Raw genomic sequence first — 25,888 nt, forward strand, 5'->3', positions numbered from 1 at the left:
ATTGATTCTCTTTGACAAGGTGTTTTTTAATTTATAAGTTGAATTTAGTTTACAGCAGCATTGTTGAGGCGAAAATTCGTGTTCATTACACAAACTTTCAAAGTCTAGTTAAAAAAAAAGAGCGTTAGTTTAGGCTGTACACCAAAGGGTCAGTTGGTGCAACTCATACAAGCAATATTGTGTATATGTTTGTCTTTGCCCTTTATTGAATTCTGATTATGATGAAGATTTTAATAGCGTTGAAATGGGCCTGAGATGAACGAAATGAAAATACATTGAAAAGAACAAAGTTTATGTGTTAATGTTGCCAAATACTCATCCAAACAAAAGTAAAGCGAAGGACGTTTATTGCGCAATTTTTTAAAGCCGTTACGTTTTCACTTACTATACTGTTTAAACGTCCCAATCGATACATTTTGGTAATAAAATGTTATCATTTGTTATCTGTGTGCTGTTTATTCATAGTCAGACGTTACACCCTCTCACTATTTCAGCACCAGTTCCACTCAGCTTAGGTTGGGGTTATCGCAAGCTGACATGAAATCGCAGATTACGATAGGATACATTATGAGTGATGCCAAGTGTACTCATTTTCCCGGTGTAACCGAAATAAACAAAAAAGCAACACATTGTCCAACGAAATTGAAAAGTAAGATGATAGGATGGGGGAGGGGGGGGGGAAGATACTTTAACGTAAGTGGCGTACACTGGTGCATTATACAAAATGTTAAACCTAGGTTTTCAGACGATTCATCGTTTCCAGTGCATGCAGATATGGTGTAATGTCCCATGGATCTTTGCCTTGGACTTCTGACATGCTTGCCTCAAAAATCGTAAACGACTCAACATCTAACGGACACCGTGTCGGTGGGACGACAACCTCATTCTGTAGTGCATCATCTGTGCCGTCATGAAAGTAAGCCATAGGATCCACACCGTATCCCTCCAAGTCCCTCTGAAATATAGTTGAAAGGAGATTCAAATACTGCAAAGCATTGGTTATGACTGCCTTAAATTAACTTTGCAAGCAAGGAAACTTGGCATCGTTTCGATCGTGATCTATATTTAAATTGAAGGGGTGGTTAATTAAAACTCAATATTTAGTAGAGGCCACTTGAGATTGTTCACCCGTGTGGCTTTAATGCTTGGGGAACTGTGTCTGTCATATGCATTATTGCGTTTACCTGACTAAGGTTTTGAAAGTATTCTGATGCCACAATACCACTCTCTTCCGCAATTTCTTGCATCCCTAGTATGAACAGTTGTAAAGGACTTTTGTTTCCTGCAGTACGTATTTTGTGATTATTCCAGGATAGCACAAATTTTGAAAGGGCCTCGTTGATTATTGGGAGATAAGTGAAGTGAAGGCAAAATAGATGCCCTTCGATTCGTTGTCCGGATCGAGCTGGCCGCATGCTTCGAGGGAAAGGAAAAGGTCGTAAAATGAGGATAGGACTAACTGGTACACATCGCGCCAGAGTCTTTCTATACGCGAGTTGTGCGCGCTTCGTCCGGTGATGTAACTCCCTCTTCCGGGCCCTCTTGCTGTATGGTTCAACATATAGTGTGCCACGTCTCTGTTTTCAACTCCCATGTCGCCCCTGACTCGTGATGGCAATCCCCATTCAGACACCGCACCCTCAAAGAGACGCAAGACTGTGACAGACGTGTTATTCGTATCGCACTTAAGATAAACGACGGAGCGACTGTAACCGTCAATGCAGCCGTGAACCACGAATCGCCATCTAAGAAGAGAAGGAATAGAGTGGTAAACCGAAAGTATATAAAGGGGGGAGGGGGGGGGAAGGTTACTCCTAAAACAAATGGTGCAAAGTTATTGAGACCTGGATTATAACAACAATTATGTCCTCAAAATAGTGAGATAAGTGACAGCTACCGTATCAGTTTGCGATTCCCGTTCATATGCCAGAGGGCCAGTGGGGAACGTACGTTATACACTCGTCTACGGATGGCATTCATAGACCTTAGCCTCCTACCAATGGGATCGACTCTCTTTATGGCACTCCTTAGTCTCCACCTCTGCACATGTACACCTTGCGAAACAAGGTAACCCTCGATTGTTTTGCAACCTGTCAACAAAAATAAGGGTTTTAATTTCAGGTACCCTGTGACGCAGTAGTGAAGTTAATGCCACTTGTCGTGCTTTCTTGAATTCTCTGTTTAGAGGATATAAAGTGTGTTTCTGAAATGCAAAATTTTGTGTAAACACTACGGCGGGCTTAAAAGCTCTTGCCTGTAAGTTGATTACGTTTTGAATCAATATACTGGAAGAGAACAGCGTACGGGATTTTCAGAAACGGTCTCGAGTGTACGTCTATACTAAAAGAAGCATGTTTGCGTTTGCTAAGTGTGATAATGTCTACGTTTCTTGAGGTGTTCAAGCAATAACGCGTATCGGCCGAAAAGGTTTAATTAATTTCTGCAATCTGAAAGAAATAAAGGCAAACGAGAAAATTTCTCAATTCAGATGTTTATCATGTCTAGTTCCAGAGGAATAAATTGTTGCGTCATTATGTACTGGTTCTCAAACTGTTCTTTACCAAGCTAAGGGCAAAAAAATCTTTATTTTTTGACTGAACATGACCGGCCACAACCTCAAAATTTCTATGAAGACTTACTTACCCGATCTAGGGAAATTTGTCATGATACGCTGGGTTAAAGAATCCAGGAAATCGTCCTCTATGTCACTGTAGCGGGACTTGTTCGTCAACTCGTACTCGGCCATACGGTTTTCAATAGTTCGCTTGCTAACCCCAAGTATTAGAGCCATGTCTTTATACGTGAGGTTGTTCTCTAATAAAAAGATAAATAGTGGTCATAAAAGAAAACACAGTCCTTTGAGAGTAGATAGTTTACACTGAAAATTGAATGAAACCTTCAAAAGGTGAGCTCACTAAAGATGTTATGAATAACCAAAAAACATGGTTTGGCGAAACCTATCAACTCGGAAAAAAAAAGCACTCACTTCATATGGGGCATATATGGATAGTTTCAAATGTGTCTACCTTATTTTCATTTCAAATTTTCAACCTGAAAATGGTAAAAGCACTTTTTCCTCCTTACCTCTGAAAAATAGCAGCTGCTGCTCGGAAATCGCAAACTTAGGTCTTCCTCGACGACCTGCCTCACTCACTGCTGGTGCTTCATACCCACGAAAAGGCTCTTGTTGATGCAAGTTTACGTTCAGGTGTGTACGAGCTTGATTGATTAAGTCAACCGCATCTAAAGGAATGTCCCCATTGATCAACGCTGCCTCGTAAAGAACCTCCAGTCTTAAAACAGTATTCTCTGAATCACCTCCACGATTTCCGCCTTCTTGTATATATTCAGTTATTTCATTTAGGGAATCTGATAAATGCTGACGAAAGTCCATGACTCTTAACAGTACTGAAGGACAACAAACAACGATACCTGTGAAGAAAAAAATTCATAAGATGGAGACGAGCCACTTATGAAGCAAGCACTAATTTTTTTTTCTTCTTTGCTTTTTCATCATCTGGAAGTTTTCTTTGCTTAGCCCTAAAGGCAAGAAGAGAAACGTTACAAGTCACGCAACTCTAGTCAATATATCTAGTGTGTATTGAACTCAGTCTGTAACAATAATAATAATAAAAATAATGATAATAATAATAATCACAAAAATTAATAGTTGAGGTACAGAAATGTAAAGATTAAATAAAAATATAAATAAATATGTCTACCGAAACAAACGACGAAACAGCAAGATGTCCTGTCAATTGTCTGAATTATGCAATAGTTTTTATTCAGCAAGTTGCGACTGTAACAGATCGAACGGTAAAACTCGACCTAGAGTTGTACAATTACGTACAACTACGTGCATTACGATGTCCGCACTAGCCTTCCTTAATACGTGATGACTACGGAATGGGAAAGAGCACAGGGAAGATAAGTATGTATGCGCGCAAAACCAACTCAGAAAAAATATTACCTTGACAAACACTATTTTTGGAACGCGAAAAAAACCCTTTAACTGTTTCCGGTCCAGACATGTAATCTACGTTTGATCGACAAAATAGAAATGAAACTTACTTTTACTATCACAGCACCCAGGAAAAAAATTAATAAACAAAGCAATATAATGTACACCTCTTTAAAATAATAAATATAAACAGTCTTCTATGAGCTTACTCTTATCGTCCGGCACACCAATTAAAGCATTCCGATATCACTTTGATCGAAAAATGCCAAAACAGATCAAGGATATCAGTTTACTTACCATGGCGTCCAGGGCACACACAATATTCAACTTCTCACGTACTCCTCCAGTGTTCAAAGAGCCGTTGAAGTTGGACTCTCATTGAAAAGTAAGCGTGAGTCACAGAAAGAAAAGAGAGTTCGACAATTGACATTTAATGAACGTCATAACACTACTTAATACTATAAACATATTCAGGCCCACCAACGCGTGCAAACTGTGGTAAACCGGAAGGCCGGTAAACCGTGGTAGAATCCAGTCTCGCTATTTTAATTAACACTATCATGAACGAAAACGAATAAATGCAATATCGGCGGGGAAAAAAAGAGGAGAAACTTACCGAATTGGCTCTGCTTTACGGCAAAGCGAAGTGAAGACTATTCCATACAGCGGCTACGCCATGTAATGGTTTCGTGTCAGTCTTCACATTCGATGACGTCATGCCCCCAGCAGATCGCTGTTCCATTTGCGGTTTGTATTTTTGGTGGTTTCGGCGAGATGCCTTGGCGGCCGTCACCACCAAAAATACAAGGATGTCTTATAGATCAGCAAATACAAAGATGGCTTAAGGATCAGTTGCAGGATAGCATAGCTAATAAAGGAATGGCATGGCCTTCACGTCACGCCACGACGATTCGCCACAACATCGAAATATTTCAAGTAATACTAAGCAATTTAATGTTCAGATAGAGCGTCTGATGTTTTGCAAAGCTATTCGACCTAACGCTACACTATTTGTGTCTACGCTGTACCATTCTACATTACGCTGAGCCATTTCACGCAACGCTACACCATTTGTGTGTACGCTGTACCATTCGACATTATGCTAAGCCACTTCACGCAACGCTACACTGTTTGTATGTACGCTGCACCATTCGACATTACGCTAAGCCATTTCACGCAGCGCTACACTGTTTGTATGTACGCTGTACCATTCGACATTACCCTGAGCCATTTCACACAACGTTACGCTGTTTTTATGTACGCTGTACCATTCGACATTACGCTGAGCCATTTCCCGCAGCGCTACACCATATGCGTGTACGCTGTGCCATTCTACATTACGCTGAGCCATTTGACGCAACGCTACACCGTTTGTGCGTAGGCTGTGCTACTCGACGTTACCCTGAGCCGTTTAACGCAACGCTACACCGTTTGAGTACTGTATTACAAATGAGTGCTAAGCTATTCGTAGTTGAGCTAGTCCATTTCACAATCTCATGTTCCAACTCAACATGGGCTACTAGACCGTTTCTCATTTGGCTAAACTATTCATGTTTAGGGTGTTCTGTTTCACTAAGGAAAACTAGACTGTCTATAATTTGGCCATGCCATTCCTTTATTAGCTATGCTATCCTGCAACTGATCCTTAAGCCATCTATGTATTTGCTGATCTATTTGACATCCTTGTATTTTTGGTGGTGACGGCCGCCCATACTGTACCATTCGACATTATGCTAAGCCACTTCACGCAACGCTACACTGTTTGTATGTACGCTGCACCATTCGACATTACGCTAAGCCATTTCACGCAACGCTACACTGTTTGTATGTACGCTGCACCATTCGACATTACGCTAAGCCATTTCACGCAACGCTACACTGTTTGTATGTACGCTGCACCATTCGACATTACGCTAAGCCATTTCACGCAACGCTACACTGTTTGTATGTACGCTGTACCATTCGACATTACCCTGAGCCATTTCACACAACGTTACACTGTTTTTATGTACGCTGTACCATTCGACATTATGCTAAGCCACTTCACGCAACGCTACACTGTTTGTATGTACGCTGCACCATTCGACATTACGCTAAGCCATTTCACGCAGCGCTACACTGTTTGTATGTACGCTGTACCATTCGACATTACCCTGAGCCATTTCACACAACGTTACGCTGTTTTTATGTACGCTGTACCATTCCACATTACGCTGAGCCATTTCCCGCAGCGCTGCACCATATGTGTGTACGCTGTACCATTCTACATTACGCTGAGCCATTTGACGCAACGCTACACCGTTTGTGCTACTCGACGTTATCCTGAGCCGTTTAACGCAACGCTACACCGTTTGAGTACTGTATTACAAATGAGTGCTAAGCTATTCGTAGTTGAGCTAGTCCATTTCACAATCTCATGTTCCAACTCAACATGGGCTACTAGACCGTTTCTCGTTTGGCTAAATTATTCAAATTTTGTTTAAATTCTTCCAGAGAGAGGCTGTCATATTTCATAGAGTGGATGAATCTGTTTGACTGGTTTGGCCTGGTGTTGATCTTGTGCATAATACCTTTACGGTACACTGATAACAAAGTGCAGTGGTTGGTGGTATCCTTATCTTTCTTATTTAACTTTTTGAGGATTTTTAAGTTTTCCTGTATTACAAGGTAATTAGAGAACAAAGCTACATAGTTCTATTTTAATGAGAAATTTAGATTTACCTTAAGCACTTCGTCTTCGTTACTACGTTACTTTTTTACCCTTTACAGCTTTCCTTTGAAATCTTTGAATAAACCGAATTATTGAACTACTTCAGGACCACAGGATTGTACACGTAAACGTTGGCTAAGATCATTTTGCACGATGTGACAAGATCGATGGCAGTTTTCATTGTAATCTTCCTGTCCTTCTGTGGTGCCTTGTCGCTGTCATTTTGTTACTCTGATCAAGACCAACAGTCTAGGTGTGTCTTCTTTTTCTCTCTTTTCGATACAGCTACATGTATAAGATTATGTTTGCAACAAGCCAGAACGGGCAATGTAGAGGAGAACACATACAAAACCAAGATGTCGGACCAACAAGATATATTTAATATAAGAAGACAGATGTCGTCAGCGGACCACGAGGTCGTGACAGTGTCACGCAATATTGTTACAATGTTACCTTCTTGTAACCCTAACAATTGAGAATTAAAGAATAAATTTTGAATGATAATAATATAGAACTGAGAGTATGATATGTCTGACCATAATTCAACCATTAACGATTTGCCGCTAGTTAATTCATAGAAGAACTTATTCAAATATCCATGTGTGAAGTTACTAACTTGTATTGATAATCGTTCAAGCGAAACCTTACTTAAGAAAGCAGTTAAAGCTTTTAACGTAGGAAAACGTTTTCTGTATTAATGTAGCTTTTCATCAAGGAGGACTCAGGGACTGTGCGAGTTTAGCTAATAATATTTCACTTTTATCTTTAGAGGCTTTGGAGATGTCATGCTGAGCGGTTTTCGTGCACTCTCTGAGCAGCTACCAATTGAAGGAGATTACACAAATCTCAAGTGAGTAGGGAAGGAGCTTCTTTATTCTCTTCAACACATCTCCTCTACGATACTTCTATAAGAAAGTGTTTTCCCTAACAAAAGGCAAGTGTTTTGCTCCTCCACATTAATGTGGCTTTATAACTTGGTGGGTCACTTTCGTCTCCAAACTTCGTTAATTTTTCTCCTTGTAGCTGGCTGTCGATTCTGTTGATGATGTCTTACATGGGAACAGTGACTGTGATTCTCCTCAACATTCTCATTGCACAAATGAGTACGACCTACACACAGGCTAAGAAAGTCGCTCGTCTGGAATATGATGTGGATCGTATTTTACAGCTCACTCGCATGGAGAGATTTCCTTTGTTGGTTAGTAGGCATTCTTCCATGATGAAATTGCAACATTACATTGTTCAGCGTATACCAGCGTGATTAACGCTAAGTGGCAGCGTGCACACGTGCTTCTAGTGAGTGTGAAGATAAGAAAGAACAGGCAAGGGAGTGAGGGGCCAATAAATACTTGCTTTCCTCTGAAGTTGAGGAATGTTCTCCATGAATGTTTTTTAATGAATCTTTACAACTTTCGTTTATGCAGAATTTGCGCGTGGGATATTACAAAGATGGAGACTGGATTAGCGAGATGAAACTCGCACAAGGTCTGTAGTGAAATATTTGACTGACACTTCTTCCACCTGAATTGTTATCTGCAGAAATCTAAGAAAACAGGTTTTTTTTCTAAATCTAGTTTCTTATTTCTACAACTTTGAAGAAGAGGAGTTGAAGAAGGTGTAAGCTTTTACTCAGTTAAAAAGGGAAAACTGGCATAATTTGCAATCTTATGCCTTAACAGCTTTAGGTTCTTAATGTTTATAGATGTGATATTGGATTTGTTTATAGAGCTTCTTGAAGTTAGTGAAGATCGCAGTCCCTGGGACTCTGTTGAAGAGAAACTCAATGCGATCAGGTAACAATCATTCCTAATCATTTTCCCTCTCTTTCCTGGTATCAACTCTATTAATCAACTCGTTCTCTCATTGTCAACAGATGGACTTTGGAAAAGACATACTAACCTGCGCTTATCCTCTTCTGTTTCAGCAGTCAGGTTTCACATCTTTTATTGTAATTTTTGGACAGGGATATGATGAGGAAGATGGTGAAACAGATGAGGCCTAGAAGCGGATGAATGGAGCTCTGAGTGCTCACCTGACTATGGTGGGAACATTCCCCAGTCTCTTTCTTTTATGCGCCAATTTCCTTTGTCATGTAACTCGACAACGTTGACGTCATACGATTGGTCAAAGGTTATGGACTGATCAGATGTAAAAGTCAAGCGCAGTATAAAGTACGTTTGAGCCAATCTATTGCATTGGTTGTCAATAAAGGCTGAGGAAACAACAGAAGGAAAAACACCATCGAGCTTTCGTAAAAACTCTTTAAAAAAGCTTCATTTTGTAAACGACACTCTTGAAAGTAAATTTGAGTGTGATTAACATTACATGCCTACGAAAAATGAAGAGTAAGTCAGGTTGTAGGAAGTATTAGTTTTTGCTTTGTTTTATGTAACCAAAATCCTTCTTTCACATAAATATCTTCGAGATGCGAGAGTTAACTACGATTCATTTTGTACAAAGAGTTCTTTAATTTTTTTTTATTCAAGAGTGTGGCATCCATTTAACAGAACCTGAATAAAATCAACCGGGATGATAGCGAGTTCAACCAGTACGGGAAGAGCTCTTTAGGTGGTTGTGGGATGAGAATTCCTTGAATGCTTCCCTTTCTCGCTACGAGCTTATTCTTTGGCCAGTCAAACTCGCATAGAGCACAATTCGATCGAGAGTCCTGAGATCAAAAGAAAAATTATCTCAGTAACAATTAGAACAAAGGAAAATTGCATAAAGGGCAAAAAAGAACTTAGGTAGAACAAGCAACCTGCTATATCTACTTCGCGGCCGTCCTTTGAGATGTCACGCAACGTACTTTACTGAAGTCTCTTTTGGGTGGAGTATTGCGTGACATACCAAAGAATAGTATGGAAGGACTCGTGGCAACAGGACAATATGGGTGCCTGAGTCACGATTGGTTTCAGTTCAGAATCTAATTAAGTTGGTTGAGAGGAAAGTGCGACGTTTGTTTTACTGTCACTAGCAAACTTGAGCAAAAGCAACGAATTCTGAGACATTAGACTTTGTAACATTCAAGAAAGAAATTTTTCTGTTCAGTTTTCCAGCCATGTTTCTTTCTCTAGGGATAGGATGAGAAAGATGGTTAAACAGATGAGGCCTTCACAAGGTTAAAATAGTGTCTGTGTACATAACATTGATAGCTAAGAACATATTCCGTGCCACTTTATTTGGCCATTGTCATCAGTTGTGGTTTTTATGCGACGATGATGGACGTTAACTCTGATAGCTTCTGATGGGGAAAGATAGAGTGGTGAGAATTACGTCAGATTGCTAACAAGTTGCATTCAGGGTTTTCATGTTAAAAACAGTCATTGAGAACAAACTATGCTGCCGAAAATCAAAGAAAAAAAAAAGGGAAAACGGGTTTGATCAAGGGAGAGGCAGCAGATCAAAATTAAAAAAAAAGGAGCGCAAACATGTGAGAAAACAACGGATCCAACGAAAACAGCTCGATTCAAGGGGAAAATGCAAAAGTTGACGGATAAAAGTTAAGCCGGGGGATAAAGGTATTAAAAATACCGAAGTCCGCCTTCCAAGTTGTGTCGCAATTGTTCCCACGTGGATTTCTCAATCAGTAGCTTCTCTTTTACAGTTCTGTGTATCTGCAACCAGACGTGCGCTCCGAACTCAGAAAACCCCAACATTTCTCGAGCTTGGTAAAGGTCTCACTAAGCCCTGGTGGAAATATTGCATGACTATGTCACTAACTATTGTCTTCGCCATAACATATTTAAGCAATTAACACTTTTTTCTTGGTTTTATTTCATGGGCAAGTTTATGACAGTAACGCTTTATTTTTCTCACAACTTTGTGAATCAAGCGGTACTTTTGTAATCATAAATTGATTTCAAACATGTAAAGTTGATCAGTAAATTTCTCAATTTTATGCCTTATCCATTCACACTAATATCATTATCGAAAATCTAAAGTGTAATCCGTAGTTTGATTGTAGATCCGTTAGTTTTCCGTTCCATCCTATGAAATAGATTACACACATCATAGAATTTATTGTAACAATTACCTACTGTTGAACTCGAAAAGATATCATTCTCTTTATCATTCTAGAATGCGTTTCGACTGAACCTCTTTCTGATTGTACCTTTTATGGTAATTATTTTAAACACTGAGGCAAAACTTCTCATCAGCACAAAAATTGCGATGTACCGTTCAATAAGCTGGAAATTGAAGTTCTAGTGAAACGATTTTCAGCCTTTTCGTAAATTGCAGAACGGCAAATTTTCTACATCATAAAGGAATCTCCAAGCAATATTTTCCTTATAGAATACTCAAGCTGATACAGCAAAGGACTTTCCACAATTTTTTCGCTTTGCAGATTGAAGATTCTGTTTTCATCAAGACCATCTGGGATCCAATCATCATTGGCTCTTTCCGTCGTCAAGTAAACAATTATCAGTTTTTTAATAAATTCTTTGTTTCCTGTGAACTCTTCATGTGTAACCTTCCCGTCAAATGTAAGGAAATCGTCGTCCGCCTCTTGTTGCCTGCCTTTGATAAGGTACGAAGCATGGCAAGATCCAACCAAAACGATGCAGTCCCCGCGGCTGCGAAGTTCACACCTGAAATCCCCTTCCTCCGCTGAAATCTCACCGATGCTTCGTAAATCTGCTATGTTTCGCAACCTACCCTGCAAATAATCCTTTAGTTTCTCAGCTTTGTTGCTTTCTCGATCAGTATACAAAAGCATAACGTATTTCATTTTTGAAATGTCTTGAATTCGTGAATAATTGTTTCATGAAATCCAAAGAGTACCGTCAACTGACGTTCGCTCGTCTGGTGAAGTCGGGTAACAGGCTCGTTTGCTTCACTCTTCTTGTAAGAAACCCAAGGTGAGGCCATCAGCTATCAAAGCAAGCAACTATTGTCTAAACCAGTGGCATATGTGTTAAATTTGTGAAACGCTTGTAAAAACGGAGCAACTGGCATAAAAAATTTCGTCACTTGATGTGCATATCATTGGAATCGCAAGCACGCTTTACAATACAATTTATACGCTGTGTAGTCTTGCATTTAATTACGACCATTTGTTGTTGTGGACCTAAGAGAAAGAGAGTACATTTTCTTGATTTTTTGACAACTCTTTGGTATAAAAACATGCAACAGACGCCTGTGGTGCTTTTTCAAAACATTGCATTATCATGGATGCAATTGGCAAGAGAGACCACAATGCAGCAGAGTTAATACAAAATTGCATAGGGAAATTATAGTTGATATCTGCATGTGTGTGATTTCCACTAAGAAACAGCAAGAGCTGCACTGAATCAAATGATTAATCCTCACTGGCCACACCTTCCAAAGCGCAAAAATAGCTAGAAATATGAAAAAAAACCAAAAAATAGCTGAGAAGGTCGTCGAGTGTTCTTGGCTGTCAAAACCAAGGTGTGAAAGTCTGTGACTTTTAAGACAAACTACATATACTTTAATCCACCCTCTTGAATTATTTCCTTTAACAGTTAAAAATTTACTTTTTCCCGTAAACTTTGACCGCGAGAAACCATTTTTCTTACGTGTTTCCATATTAAACTTTGCGCGGGAAATGCTAAAAGAAGAGCCTGTGCAAATAGACCTGTTTGCATGTGCCATGCGCCTCACCGCTGCGTTAACTGATTACCTGCTCAAACATACCGCTTCACACGCGGAGACTAAATATGAAGGCTGTCAAATCTGCAAGGGATTGCAAGGACGGCATTTTAAAAAAGTCTGAAAAAGACGACCGTGCATACATTCATGTAGGATACAGTTTGTGGTATTTGATTCATAGATGGCAAAAGAAGAGCAAGATCTGTCGAAGCACAACGGAAAAGACAATAACAACAAACAACAAAATTAGCGTGAAATTGGCCATCATCAACCTGACGATCAAGAAGTTGACTTGGAAAATGAATATGATGGAGACTTCTGGATTAAAGTAGGTTTAATCAAGGAGTTATTAAATATAGCAAAACCCCTCATCAGTTGAAATCTACGGGAAAACAGGTCCTATTGTCAGGTACAATATTTGTACATTCGTCTGATGTTTAAATTGGGCAGGAGGTTCTTTGCGATATAAGGTTACATTAAGCTACAACGAACAAGTAATCGCTTTTTGATTTTAAAGGCAGGATTTAAGTTGACTGCTCCTCTGTCTTAATCTCTTGGGTTTTGGCTTCAAGTTTCGCTGTTTAACAGTTTTTATTGCGCAACTAGAGTTCTAAAGCTGTTTGAATGGTAATTAGGTAAATTTCATGTGTTTGGACAAGTTTTCTCTTTTTCAAGTGTTGGATCACTTCGAACTCCAGGTTTAAGTGTTTATATCTCAATGCAAATACGGATGGGATTGAGTTTATATACCAAGTGCGTTATTCCGAAAATAATTTTATCAATGATGACAACAAACGTCATTTAATTAAGAGCCTTGGTATTGTCTCAGTGTGAACACAATGGGCTATCTGCAATTGGTCATCAGAAGAAAAATTTCTTACTTTTCATATTGTAAGAGCAGTATTTGTGTTGATAGGTTCGCCAAAAGCAGAATAATGGACTATCATGGAGTAGTGCCATGGATGCAGTCAGTGTTGAGAGACTGATTCAAAGATTCAGAGATAATGGGGAACTGGAAAACGAGGATCCAGCACTTTTGTTGTTAAAACAGTGGCCAGAGTGTAAAAAGTACAAAGATAACCCTGAAAAACTTGCAGGCTTGGAACAGAAGGTATGTGTATATAGGTTATAATTAAGTTTATAGTAAAGGATTAAATGTACAGGTAAGGGTGCAATATCTGGTGAAAAAGTTGGTGAAAAAGATATGATTGTTTAGCATTAATAAGCAAGGGTAATTCTAGGAAACTTCTTGATGCACAAGGGGAAAAAGGGTTACAAACATTCTGCAAAATGCTTTTAGACAAGTGATGCACATGCATATTGTTTTTATGTCTTCTAACAGATTAATCGCCTTTTGGAGATCATTTTAGGTAGTGAACTGAACTGTAAAAACAGATACCAGACTTTCAGAGGTGAAACAGTCAAAACAAAGAAGACTTTGCTGCATTATGCTGCAGAACTTGGGTTTTTACATGTCACTAAGACACTTGTGAAGAAATGCCCAGTACTTCTTACTTTGAAGACAAAACAAGCCAAGAAGAAAAGAGCCTTGTTATCTGTTGAGTTGGCTCTGTTAGCAGAAAATGATGAAGTGGCAACATACTTGGTCAGAAGTATGTGGCACAAAAGGTATAATACTAACTGAAACTTAAATGAAATAGTTACAACAGTAGTGTCAATATTAAGAAATATTTTTTAGGGGTTGAAAAGTAACCACCATCTGGTCATTATCCATGACGAGTCAGATTTCCTGCCTACTAAGCAACAGTTTTTGCTCACATACCCTATGGGTCCAACACATGCCCTTATGTGAACCAAACCTCAAAAGGGAATTTTGATGTTGATTTTTTACCCCTGATAGTTTTAGAAACCTTTTTTTTTTTTAAGAAGACAATATTTAAGAAGGATTCAGATTAAGACAATAAATTTTAGAAAGCCAGTCAGTTATTTGAGGAATTGGTTGAGTGCAAACCATAACTGTAACTTACACTACTTGTTGTATTAAAATTGTAGTGAATGGCAATGAACTTTTCATTTGTTATTCTTTTTTTTGTTGTGATTAGAGTTCAGGGATTATTTTATTGGAGAACTGAAGTGAATGTAACAAATCCTCAGCCATCTTTCTTCAGTTTCAAGTCCATTATTGAGAATCCTAACATGAGGGTGAATATTTTAAATTTTTATTTATAAATTTCAAGGTGTTGCATGCAGACTTGTTGCCATCAAAAATATACTCATCAATTTATTTCAGATCTTAAACCTGATTTACCATATATTTATTTAAATATAAGCCATGCAGATTATTTAGGAAGACAACATTGTAACAGCTGTATGTATTGTTGTACATTTTGAAAATGTACTTAGTTTGTAACTTCATTAGGGAATTCCTAGTTGCCATTTGAATGTGATTTCCACAGAAGACAGTAATAGCTGTGCTAGACCAGATGATGAATCCCCACTGGCCACACCTTCCAAAACGCAAAGAAAGCTATGAAAATGAAAAAGACAAGGAGGTTGTTGAGGGAGCCTGGCGAACAATCACAGATGATCCTTTGGACTATCATTTTTATTATCATATTTTGGATGGTGATGAGGGAGGACGGCCCCCAAAAGTGATGATGCTAGGAGGACATGCACAGACAGAAAACAAATATTTCAACTGGAGGGACAAGTCTTGTTTACATGTCATTGCAAAGAGCAGGAATATGGTAAGGTTGAGGTTTTTTAAAAATAGTAATTACTCTATGTGTGGTTATCCTGTGTTTGGAGAGATGTGTGCAGGAGTTATCCAAAATTTTGACTCTCTAGTTTGATATATCAAGGGATTGTAGCAACACTGAGATTTTTGGGCTCATTAGCTGAGATGCTTTCTAAATTACTTATGTTTACCAGCTCATCTAGTTAAAATCTTTTGATTTGGGACAGGAAACTCAATTTCTTGCTGTTCCAGTAGTATAACAATCGTATTCTTGCTTAAACATTTCTTTTTTGGTTTCATGATTTTCCAGGAGGCACTCCAACATCCTGTGGTTAGAATGCTGGTTAAAGCAAAATGGAAAAGTTATGGACACTTCTTTCTCAGGTGCATGTAAACCCAGAGGAAAAATTGTGTTACCTAAGATTATTCCATCATTTAATTGAAAAAAAAAAAGATAAAGAAATGACTGTGTTGACCCAAGCTGTCAGAATTGTATTAAAGCAAAGGGAGGGTTTAAAGTGGAATTGAACAGAAGAAATAGAGACTTGGAGAATGTCTTTTGACTATTCCAATCCATCTGTCAAAGAAAAAATTGTCTAGATGCCCATATATGGCCTTAAGATCTGTTACTAGAAAGAGCTGAAATATAGCACAAATGAAAGCACTATAATGTATATTTATAGAATAAAATTTTTTTATACTAACTAATAATGTTGCTTTATATTACACAGCCTTCAAGCAGCATTGTATGTGATCTTCTTGCTGTGTTTGTCATATTCTCTGCTGAGTGCTTCCACAACAGTGGACCCCACTCAATATGGGGGTGAAGCAGATTCACTGCGTGGTTTTTGTGAGATTTTCACCCTTATTATGGTGGTGTTTTACATATGTGAGGAAATTAATCAAATGAGATTGTAAGTGTGCAATTCTACTGAGTGTGAAATCAGGTTAGGACACCATTTTTTGCCAAAGCTCAGGACATTTTACCATTTGCAAGTGTTCATGTAGGTTGATATAGATTAGGGAAGACTTGGTAGTAGTTTAGAGGTGGAATTAGTTACTACACAACCAACTTTGAGCGTTTGCCCTTTGTCAGATTGAGTAGAGGTGATGGAATTGTTAGGTCATGGTAAGGTTACACAACCAACTTTGAGCGTTTGCCCTTTGTCAGATTGAGTAGAGGTGATGGAATTGTTAGGTCATGGTAAGGTTAAAAAATAAGAATGAATTATTGAATGAAAGTGTTCTTTGCAAACCTTGAATCTGTCTGATTTCCCTTAGAGAGGGGAAGTCGTACTTCACAGAATGGATGACCCTGTTGGACTGGTCAGGCCTGTTGCTGATCCTGTGTATTATAACCTCACGGTACACACAAAGTAAAGCTCAGTGGCTTGTGGCATCTTTAGCTTTCTTGTTCAACTTCCTAAGGATCTTTAAGTTTTCTTGCTTGACAAGGTAAACTGCATCATAAGCTACGTTTGATAGGTTTGAGAGAATTTCAGCAAATTAGAACAAGAAAATCATATCTGTGAAAGTTACTCACACAGTTGGCTTAGCTTTGGATTTTGGTTAACAAGCCTAATTTGTAATTAGTGCAACCCCACCGTCTTGGCACCTTCATGATGGAAATTTGGAAATTTGGAAATTTTTAAAACGTCTCAACGAAAAAAAGGTACAGAATAGAAAAATTAAAAAAAGCGTCCAAGGAGCGGAGACAGACGGGAGTAATGGAATTAAAAGAATAAAGAAGATGGGAAATTTTGTTAAAAAAGCCAAATGCTTTACATGGAGCCGACGCATGGCAACGTGTCGACCCCCCCTGAAATTTTATTAGAAGACTGTTGAAAACTGTTATATTCTTATTTAGTATAATTCGAACATCATTATGTATCACATAACTTGTGTCCTTAATGTAATAGAACCGTATATATTTTTTTTTCAGGACAACCGGATTATACACAAAAACCTTGGCTAAGATCATTTTGCACGATGTGACAAGATCCATGGCGGTTTTTGTTGTTATCTTTTTCTCCTTCTGTGGTGGTTTGTCTTTATCGCTCTGTTACTCCGATGAAAACCAACAGTTTAGGTATGTCTTAATCTTGCTTGCTTAAATGCTACTGAATAAATGTGTTGAATTATTTGGTTGGCTGATGTTTACTCTGCACTATCTGCGAATTTTAGTTGGATGAAATGTATATGATAACACCTAAAGTGATTTGAAATTTCTTTTAATGTGTTGCAGATCAGTCCATGTGTTACAGTCCATGCTAAATCCATTTTTTTTTTTACATTAGTGACTTCGGAGATGTGTTATTAAGTGGCTTTCGCGCGCTCTCTGAACAAAGACCAATTGCTTACGATTATTCAAATTTCAAGTGAGTTGATTTTTCTCTAAAAGGTCGAATATGTTTTTACTCCGTTTACTTGTTCAGATCCCTTTACCTTAAGATGAGTTTATTACCACTAAGATAATAGGTGAAACTAACCACGTAAGAGCATTTGATTTATTCCTTGCAGCTGGCTCTCCATTCTGTTAATGATGGCCTACATGGGAATCGTGATAGTGATTCTACTCAACGTTCTCATTGCACAAATGAGTACGACCTACACACAGGCCAAGAAAGTCGCCCGTCTGGAATATGATGTGGATCGTATTCTACAACTCACACGCATGGAGAGATTTCCTTTTCTGGTAAATGAACATTCTTCGCTAATGGAATTGTAGCATTTTATCATTAAGCGTGCACCGGTGTTCGTGATTGACGCTAAGTGGCAGCGTGCATTAGCGCCATACGTGACTGTGAGCGTGAGGAGAAGAACGTACCGTTAGGGTAGGAGGGGGCTTAGGTATAGTTGTATTCTTCTGCAATTGAGGGGTGGCCTCATAGACTTAATTACTTTTACATCTTTTCTTTATGCAGAATCTGCGCGTGAAGTATTACAAAGAGGGAGACTGGATCAGTGAAATGAAACTCGCCCAAGGTCTGCGTGAAGTATTTAACCAGGACTACTTTCACGATAATTTTTATGCGTAGCAATCGGGAAAAACAGTTTTGTTTTTAGTCTTGTATCCTATTTGTACTTCTCTGAACGAAGGGAGATGAAGAAGACCTTCGGCTCAGTTGATACTCAGTTATAATAGAAAAGGAGTAATCTTTCTCATGCCTTAACAGCTGTAAGGTTCTTTATGTTCTTAAATTTGATCTTGGTTTGTTTGTAGATCTTCTTGAATTCAGTGAAGATCGCAGCCCTTGGGAGTCGGTGGAAGAGAAACTTACTGCAATTCGGTAACAATTAATTGCTTTATCTTATTTCCTATCTTTCCTGCTATCGGCCTAATTTTTGAACTCGTTCTCTCATTACTGGACTTTCGAAAAGACCGACTTCCTTGTACTCGTCCTTCTTTGTTTCAGCAGTCATGTTTCACACCTTCTGTTTTATTTTCTTGTACAGGGATATGATGAGGAAGATGGTGAAACAGATGAGGCCTGGAATCGGATGAATGGAGCTTTGTGTGCTCCAGTCCCCTTTTTATGCGCCGATTTCTTTAGTCATTTAACTCGTAATTTTCATACGACAACGTTGACGCCTTGAGATTGGTTGAAGGCTCTAAGCCTTATCTGCTTCTTTTCTTGTTTGTTTTCTGTGGTATATTCGTAAGAAAACAAAAGAAAGGCTAATGAAAACAAAATAAGTGGACGTAAAGGGGCCAGTCAGTTCTAAAAGCCAAGCGTAATATAATATGCGTTTAAGCAAATCGATTGGTCGTAAATAAACGTTTAGTACACACAAAAAAGAAAACACCACCGAGCTTTCTTAAAACTGTTTGAAAAGCTTCATTTTGTATCCGAAACTCTTGACAGTAAACTTGAGTGTGATTAACATTGTATGCTTACGAAAAATGAAGGTCAGCTTTGAGAGAGTTAGCTTATAGAAATTACTAGTTTTTGCTTTGTTTTATATAATCACAAGACTTCTCCCACATAATTATTTATGAAATGTGAGGTTAATTAGGAGATATTTAGTTTATACAGAGTTCTTTTATTTATCATTTTACCACGGATACTTTTATTGAAGAGTTTAGCGTACAATGAATGAAAATAAACTAAAATCAACAAGGGATATTGTGGGAAAGACTTCTTTGGGTTTCATTTCGAATAGAAGATTTATCAGGAGCATTTTGCAAATTTGCTACGTCGTACTGTCAGTCCTACTGACTTAAAAAACTGAAATGAAGAGCTTCATCGTAATCTTAGTGGTGTTTATGTATGCAGTAGGAAGTCAAGTGAAAGGTCCTGAGTTGTAAAACTGGAATACGTGACTTGCACAGACACCCTCTCAATACATTACCATTAAAAAAAAGCTTCTGGTGTAATCAACGTTAAAGGTCTCGGTTCATGTTAGGACTTGTTTTGAAAAAACAAAACAAAACCAAAAAATAGACAATTAAAACAAGTTAACAAACACTACGTCGATAGTAGGTCAAAAGGTTGTCAGTCTACGGCACTCGAGAAAAAGAATTGAAATCACTCGGGGAGAATGAATCATCTGTCGCACACATGAAAGCTTGGTCCAATATACCAGAAAACATATAATCCGCAAGGTGTAGCAAAGCCTCAGCGGGCTCTACTTTCGAATTTTGGCAAAAAAATTATATTTATCTCCCGTTCTACCCCATCTTAATATTGCCTGGTGTTAATAAAATAAGTTACTTAATTTTTTGCAACACTTTTTTTTCGGGGAAAACAGGGACTTTTAAGTCACTTATTAGACATGGATTACAAGATTTCTGTTTATTATGTTTAATGCATAGAGGGTTGTTGACTACCCACTTAAGGAAGGCGTTCCAACTGCTTTTGCCACTCAGTATAGCTTAGTCAATCGCCTCAGTAATGAGGCCGTAGATTCTTTTGATTGAACTTACTAGTGCAATAGGATTATTTCAAAGGGGCTCAATAGTTATCCATGAGCAAATAGGCTTAACAGTCTTTTTGAAAAACTTTGCACCTGTCGAATGATCATTTCATTTCCAATTTTAGTGCGATGCGAAACGTAAAAGAATCAGCCTTGTTAGGTTTATCATTCTCTTCTGGGGCTTTAAGTAAGGCTCAGGTCCTACTATCCATCTATTTTTGTGAAATTTTGATTTTATATGGCATATTTTTACCTATATCAACATTAGCCTAATTATAGGTAGCCACCTGATTCAGACACGCATAGCTCTATTCGCTATTTAACTTCTGTATTTAACTAGAGATCATATTCAGAAAAAAAGTCTGTACCCGGGAAGGAGTATTTGAATTATTTTTAGCGTTTTGAAATTCCAGAGAGTTGTTTATCAAGGAGAAATACATTCCCTTTAATGGTTTCAATAAATGCAAGGCACTTTCACGGGCAAAAGATATGAGTTTGTCATACGCACTGAGATGGATCGCTCGCGCATTTTAAATAAGTAATTGGTACTGGACTTAGGCCTAACTGGAAAAAATTATTAGTGAAGTGAGTCTTAACGAGTATTGGGTTAACAGTTACCGTGAGGAAGCCACCCTAGATACCTCAAATATGATGGCAATAACAAATCTAACAGATGAGGAAAAACAAACGGAAACATTTCAAAAAAAGAAGACATGCTCCCCTTCTTTGGCTGGAGGACTACAATATAAGACAATTTCTTTATCAACAGTCAACATTCTCCTTCTCATCACAGCATTTCATGGCAATTTTCTTATCCTCGTTGCCCTTCATAGGGAATCTTCCCTTCATCCACCGTCCAAACACTTGTATCGTTGTCTGGCAACAACTGATCTGTTGTTGGTCTTGTTAGCCAGCCCTTCAGTGCTATTGATTGGATGCTCGTGGTTCACAAACGATACCCAAGGGACGCAGCCTACATAACAGGTTATGCATCATGTGTAGCTCTGTGATGACGATGGCGGTCATAAGCTTGGACAGACTTCTCGCCCTGTTGTTGGGACTGAAATACAGAAAAATTGTGGCTTTGAAGCGCACATATATTTAGGTTTTATCTGATGCCACTGTTTTAAGCTTCATTTTAAATTACATTTGGTATACTCACGTAACCAGGCCATCTTACTTATTGATATCAATCACTTCGTACACAAAGATTTTTGGCGCCCTTAGTCATCATATATATATTGTTTGAACTGCCTTTTGGATTGCAGCTGCTGTTGCTGCTCTATGTATCATTTTTGATCGCCGTATAACCTTTTTTATCACATTCTAATTATACCATCTTGTCTGGTTTTAACTCGTCTCGTGCGCAAAGATCTTTCACACTCTCGGTCATAATGACGCTTGAGTACAAAATCACGTTCAACATCAGCAAAGCCAACTAAACGCATCGAACGCAAGTACAGTTATTTTTTATTGTTTGTTCTGTGCCATATGGTGTTATGGAAATCGTTACCAGCTATAACAAAACTTTGGGAAATAGCAGTTTCCATAGTTTACTTTAACTCAACGTCAAACCCGTTGAAGTAAGACAAACACTGAAGCAGCAGACGATCAGACAAGCTCTCTGCCGTCCATGGACTTAAATCCCGTTTGAGCTTCAATGGCCGTATTGCTTTACAAAGTTACAGTTACATTAGATATTTGATTTCATTAGCGTGCAAACTGTTGTTGGTATGATCTATTTCCATATGAAAGACAACGAACGATAACCTTAAACATCCCAAGCACATCATTGTTGAAGTGAAGACACAAGACACTTATCTTCGATACAACAAAAGATGAATAAGGAGAAAAGCCTCTTGCACGTATGGTCTAGAAACAATTGCTTGAGTGATATCAATCCTCACCGAACGTTAACCAAGTAAAGAGGGTTTTCTTTGCCATACTATTAAAAAATGATGATAACAGAATTGTTCAAGTGAAGGCGCTTATCTTCGATACAACAAAAGATGAATAAGAAGAAAAGCCTCTTGCATACATGGTCTAGAAACAATTGCTTAAGTGATACCAATCCTCAATGAACGTTAACCGAGTAAAGAGGGTTTTCTTTATCATACTATTCAAAGATGATGGTAACGGATGTCTTCAAGCTTGCCTCTCAATTCTTATTGATACCTGAGGCATATGGAAAATTCGTGGAACAAATTTGCCTTTTTTGACACCCCACACGGTGTATTTGTGTATTTCAGCTAGACAGGTGCTTTTAAGAACAAAAATCTCTCGATCGTTACAATTACAAGTAATCGTAAGGGAAAACGTACATCGTTTGCAGAATGATGGCGGCAACAAACTCAACGGAAGATAGAACGCAGATGAAAACATTTGAAGAACTTGTATGTTCCTCTTCTTCAGAGGGCGAATTGCGACAATACTCCTTGCGTCTGTCAGCAGTCATCATTTTCTTTTCCCTTACAGCATTTCTTGGGAATGCCCTGATTGTCGTTGCACTTCACAAGGTGGCTTCCCTCCACCCGCCGTCCAAACTCCTGTACCGTTGTCTGGCAACGAGTGATCTGTTGGTTGGTCTTATAGGCCAGCCTCTCACTGCTACTCTTTGGATGTCGGTTGTTTTCGAACAGTGGAGACTTTGTCGATTCGGAAGGGGAGCAGCCTCCATTTCAGGGTATGGATTATCTTTTATATCTTTGTTGACACTGGCAGCCATGAGCGTGGACAGACTTCTCGCCCTGTTGTTGGGGCTAAGATATAGACAAATTGTAACTTTGAAGCGTACATATATCATTGTCGTTGCTCTTTGGATTGTAACCGTTGTCGCTACTCTATGCGAGGCGTTAGGCTCTCATATAGCGCCCTGGTTCGGTCGAATTGTCATCCCATGTTGCCTATTAGTCTCGATTGCTTCATATGCAAAGATTTTCCGCGTTCTTAGTCATCGTCAAGCTCAAGTACAACATCATGTTCAACGACAGCCGAGCCAACCAAATGCACTGAACATGGCGCGATACAAAAAGGCAGTGTACAGTGCACTGTGGGTGCAGTTAGTGTTACTTGCTTGTTATGTGCCTGTGAGTTTAGCGGGAATTGTGATGGCTCATAGAAAAGGAAATTCATCGCATTTAGTCATCGCTCTTGGAATAGCGAATACTCTGGTTTATTTTAACTCGACTTTAAATCCGTTTCTTTACTGCTGGAAGATTAGTGAAGTAAGAAGAGCAGTTAAGCAGACAATCAGACAAGCGCTTTGCTGTCCAGGGGGTTAGATCTTCCATTATACTCTTTTTTAATTGTTTCAAGCGAGTATGTAGCGTGACGATGCTATTAGATAACGCATCCCGTCGGATATGTCATTTCATCATAACCATTATAATTTCCTCAAATGTGATTGGTGCATTAACTGCTTTATTTTTTGCTAATCATTCTCTAGAGCTGTAATCGGACAGTTAGCTGTAGTCGGACACCTGTAATCGGACAGTTGAAGTAGTCAATCACACCAAGTCCATTCATCCAAATCCACCAATCACAGAATTAAAAACAATAACCATAGCAACAGCCACTTATCTTAAAAAAAAATTGGGAATTTTCACAATGGAGAAATTTTTTTACTTTAGACATTGTCTCTACCGGAGATATTACTCCTAAATGTATTTGTTATTTTCAGAAATTGAAACGGTTATGATTAATTGGTAACAGGACTTCTTGTCGTCCAATTCTGTCAGTAATCATATGAGCGATAAACAAATTTGTTAGTCACTCGTATGATTACAGAGCGAATTGGACTCCACTCAGTCCTATTACCATTACGAATAGGAAGAAGTGGGAAGCTTAATGTAGTCGCTGCTCAAAGCTGTTTAGATATTCTCATAATAGATCATCATGGCTCATTTTTCGCACGAAAAAGCAAAAATCATGGAATCTACATGTTAACGATATCATAGGAATTTAAGAATAGTATGTTTCACGCGATAGCAATATCCGCCAGTGAGTACAGCAACTCATAGCCAAAAATAAATAATAATATTAATAATAAAAAAGATATGCCCGTATGAAATAAAAACAAACATTGGGTTTAAGTTTACATTTTAATGGTTCTTTTTAACCACTGCACTGATATGTAAGACAAAACTATTACCACCAGTCAAAGAGGGCTGTTGGATTATTTGACATTATTTTTTTATGAAGGTGAAATGATTTCGAAAATGTTTATTTTAATTGAGGGCAGCGTTTGACCTGACGCCACACTGCCATAAGGCCAGCGGCATAGAGATTAGCACTTGATTTGTCTTTATAAAGATGTCCACAATGCTTATGAATGTAAAGGTGTCTTATTATAAATAGTTGAGAACGACGAAAACGCAAAACTATTTGAAAAGTTTTCCTTTACATCTATCATGGGTTGTTGTTTTTCGTTTAACTGAACTGAAAGGAACACTTAATCATCTACCAGTTTAGCTCTCATCAAGTTTAACCCAATAATAAATTGAAGTTTCATTTTGCTTTCGATGTAAAACAATGATATAATAAAACAAAGGTCGGTAAATCTGACTCTTAATGCTAATTTATGCTTTCATTAAATTTTATAATTTAAACAAACTTGCAGTTCTGTCTCACACTATTGTTTAGCGATAGACCTTAGCCTTTTACCTGTGACATTCAAGAGCAAACGCTTAGAATAAAATATCATACAAAACTGCTAATCAACGAAGACATTTTTTTACGTTAGTTTGATATAAAAACTCCAAGGCACAACCGTGAACTCCAGGCAAATAAAACGCAATAATTATTAATCAAAGGACTTTCGAGCGCGCATTTTTAACCAGTTGAAGCTGACTAGTTGGTGTTTAGCAAACACAGTGCTCTAATTTGAAGTCAAACAAGTTATCGAATGCGTTATCCAACTGTTAACTTCCGGCTATGATCAATAAATTGTTTTGCTTCAGTATTGTAATATAACAATCCGTCTTATCGAAAGGGGATCGTTAATGGGGTAAGCAAATCGGTTGCATCCAGAAGAACTAATTTACCCGGCGTAGGCAATACAGCTGGCTTGATAAAAAAAAAAATTCCGTATCTTACTAACAACCAATCGCTTAAATCGCGGCTACTGTGGATGAACTTTATTTCCAAGTGTACGCACAGCTAAAGGACAGAGAGTTGCATCACTAACGGCAATACATGGGACGAGTAAGTTTCGTGCTACGGCAGTTATTTTGAATTTAACAGCTCATGATTTGATCGACAAAATGGTTTCCACGTAAGGTAGTGCAAGAAACGGGCTAGTTTGATTTTACTCCTATATCTTAGTGATATGAAAGTACATTTATAGGATAAAATTGACCCTGAAATAGTAGTGAAGGAGAGACTTTCAAGTTCTTCTCTTACGGTTGGTGAAACAATTTCAAATTCTTAACCTCACTGCATGAAATAAAGCGCTTGACTTTGACTCAATATTATCGTGCGAACCGTTCAAAGTAAGGCTTGTTAAAGACACGAAATTGTAATTTTGTTGGAAAAAGTTCAGAATGTTTATCAGTGTGTGAAGATGCTTCTACAAATTGTAGGAGTATGAAATAGTTAGTAAGTAGGGGTATGAAATAGTTAGTAAGTAGGGGTATGAGATAGTTAGTAAGTAGGGGTATGAAATAGTTAGTAAGTAGGGGTATGAAATAGTTAGTAAGTAGGGGTATGACATAGTTAGTAAGTAGGGGTATGAGATAGTTAGTAAGTAGGGGTATGAGATAGTTAGTAAGTAGGGGTATGAGATAGTTAGTAAGTAGGGGTATGAGATAGTTAGTAAGTAGGGGTATGAGATAGTTAGTAAGTAGGGGTATGAGATAGTTAGTAAGTAGGGGTATGAGATAGTTAGTAAGTAGGGGTATGAGATAGTTAGTAAGTAGGGGTATGAGATAGTTAGTAAGTAGGGGTATGAGATAGTTAGTAAGTAGGGGTATGAGATAGTTAGTAAGTAGGGTTA

General features: G+C 38.3%; 4 protein-coding genes and 1 pseudogene across 5 annotated transcripts; 4 read left to right on the plus strand and 1 right to left on the minus strand.

The window, feature by feature from the left end:
• Positions 1–7: 7 nt before the first annotated feature.
• LOC149038149 (uncharacterized) lies at positions 8–4,251 on the minus strand (annotated as a pseudogene). Its single transcript, XR_016181048.1, has 6 exons — positions 3,971–4,251; positions 3,085–3,432; positions 2,644–2,814; positions 1,898–2,090; positions 1,185–1,745; positions 8–955 (listed from the first exon to the last, which is right to left on the minus strand). The product of XR_016181048.1 is annotated as an uncharacterized LOC149038149 (transcript).
• Positions 4,252–7,441: 3,190 nt separating this feature from the next.
• LOC149038150 (uncharacterized) lies at positions 7,442–8,494 on the plus strand. Its single transcript, XM_089187171.1, has 4 exons — positions 7,442–7,521; positions 7,695–7,869; positions 8,096–8,156; positions 8,398–8,494. The coding sequence occupies exons 1-4, from the start codon at positions 7,457–7,459 to the stop codon at positions 8,466–8,468; spliced, it is 372 nt and encodes a 123-aa protein (XP_089043297.1). The 5' UTR covers positions 7,442–7,456; the 3' UTR covers positions 8,469–8,494.
• A 3,842-nt stretch (positions 8,495–12,336) lies between these two features.
• On the plus strand, positions 12,337–14,989 carry LOC149038151 (uncharacterized). Its single transcript, XM_089187174.1, has 2 exons — positions 12,337–12,609; positions 13,198–14,989. Exons 1-2 carry the CDS (start codon positions 12,350–12,352, stop codon positions 13,265–13,267), a joined length of 330 nt encoding a protein of 109 aa, XP_089043300.1. The 5' UTR covers positions 12,337–12,349; the 3' UTR covers positions 13,268–14,989.
• On the plus strand, positions 13,437–19,448 carry LOC149038152 (transient receptor potential cation channel subfamily A member 1-like). The gene is made up of 13 exons (XM_089186438.1): positions 13,437–13,444; positions 13,677–13,910; positions 14,345–14,444; positions 14,699–14,989; positions 15,290–15,363; positions 15,711–15,893; positions 16,261–16,434; positions 16,922–17,068; positions 17,277–17,357; positions 17,500–17,674; positions 17,904–17,964; positions 18,203–18,269; positions 18,436–19,448. Exons 1-13 carry the CDS (start codon positions 13,437–13,439, stop codon positions 18,482–18,484), a joined length of 1,644 nt encoding a protein of 547 aa, XP_089042564.1. The 3' UTR covers positions 18,485–19,448.
• A 2,264-nt stretch (positions 19,449–21,712) lies between these two features.
• LOC149038153 (melanocyte-stimulating hormone receptor-like) lies at positions 21,713–23,337 on the plus strand. Its single transcript, XM_089187158.1, has one exon. The coding sequence runs from the start codon at positions 22,230–22,232 to the stop codon at positions 23,175–23,177; it is 948 nt and encodes a 315-aa protein (XP_089043284.1). The 5' UTR covers positions 21,713–22,229; the 3' UTR covers positions 23,178–23,337.
• The last annotated feature ends 2,551 nt before the right edge of the window (positions 23,338–25,888 follow it).

This window comes from Pocillopora damicornis, chromosome 11 (genome assembly GCF_964200805.1).
Source record: "Pocillopora damicornis chromosome 11, jaPocDami1.2, whole genome shotgun sequence".
NCBI lineage: Eukaryota > Metazoa > Cnidaria > Anthozoa > Scleractinia > Pocilloporidae > Pocillopora > Pocillopora damicornis.

Coding starts and splice junctions, on each gene's coding strand:
- LOC149038152 (XM_089186438.1), top strand. Junction 14,445..14,698: donor TTGAGAATCCTAACATGAGG/GTGAATATTTTA, acceptor TGATTTCCACAG/AAGACAGTAATAGCTGTGCT. Junction 15,894..16,260: donor GAAATTAATCAAATGAGATT/GTAAGTGTGCAA, acceptor GATTTCCCTTAG/AGAGGGGAAGTCGTACTTCA.
- LOC149038150 (XM_089187171.1), top strand. CDS start 7,457: ATGCTGAGCGGTTTTCGTGCACTCTCTGAGCAGCTACCAATTGAAGGA. Junction 7,870..8,095: donor TGGAGAGATTTCCTTTGTTG/GTTAGTAGGCAT, acceptor TCGTTTATGCAG/AATTTGCGCGTGGGATATTA. Junction 8,157..8,397: donor CGAGATGAAACTCGCACAAG/GTCTGTAGTGAA, acceptor ATTTGTTTATAG/AGCTTCTTGAAGTTAGTGAA.
- LOC149038153 (XM_089187158.1), top strand. CDS start 22,230: ATGATGGCGGCAACAAACTCAACGGAAGATAGAACGCAGATGAAAACA.
- LOC149038151 (XM_089187174.1), top strand. CDS start 12,350: ATGAAGGCTGTCAAATCTGCAAGGGATTGCAAGGACGGCATTTTAAAA. Junction 12,610..13,197: donor ATGGAGACTTCTGGATTAAA/GTAGGTTTAATC, acceptor TTGTGTTGATAG/GTTCGCCAAAAGCAGAATAA.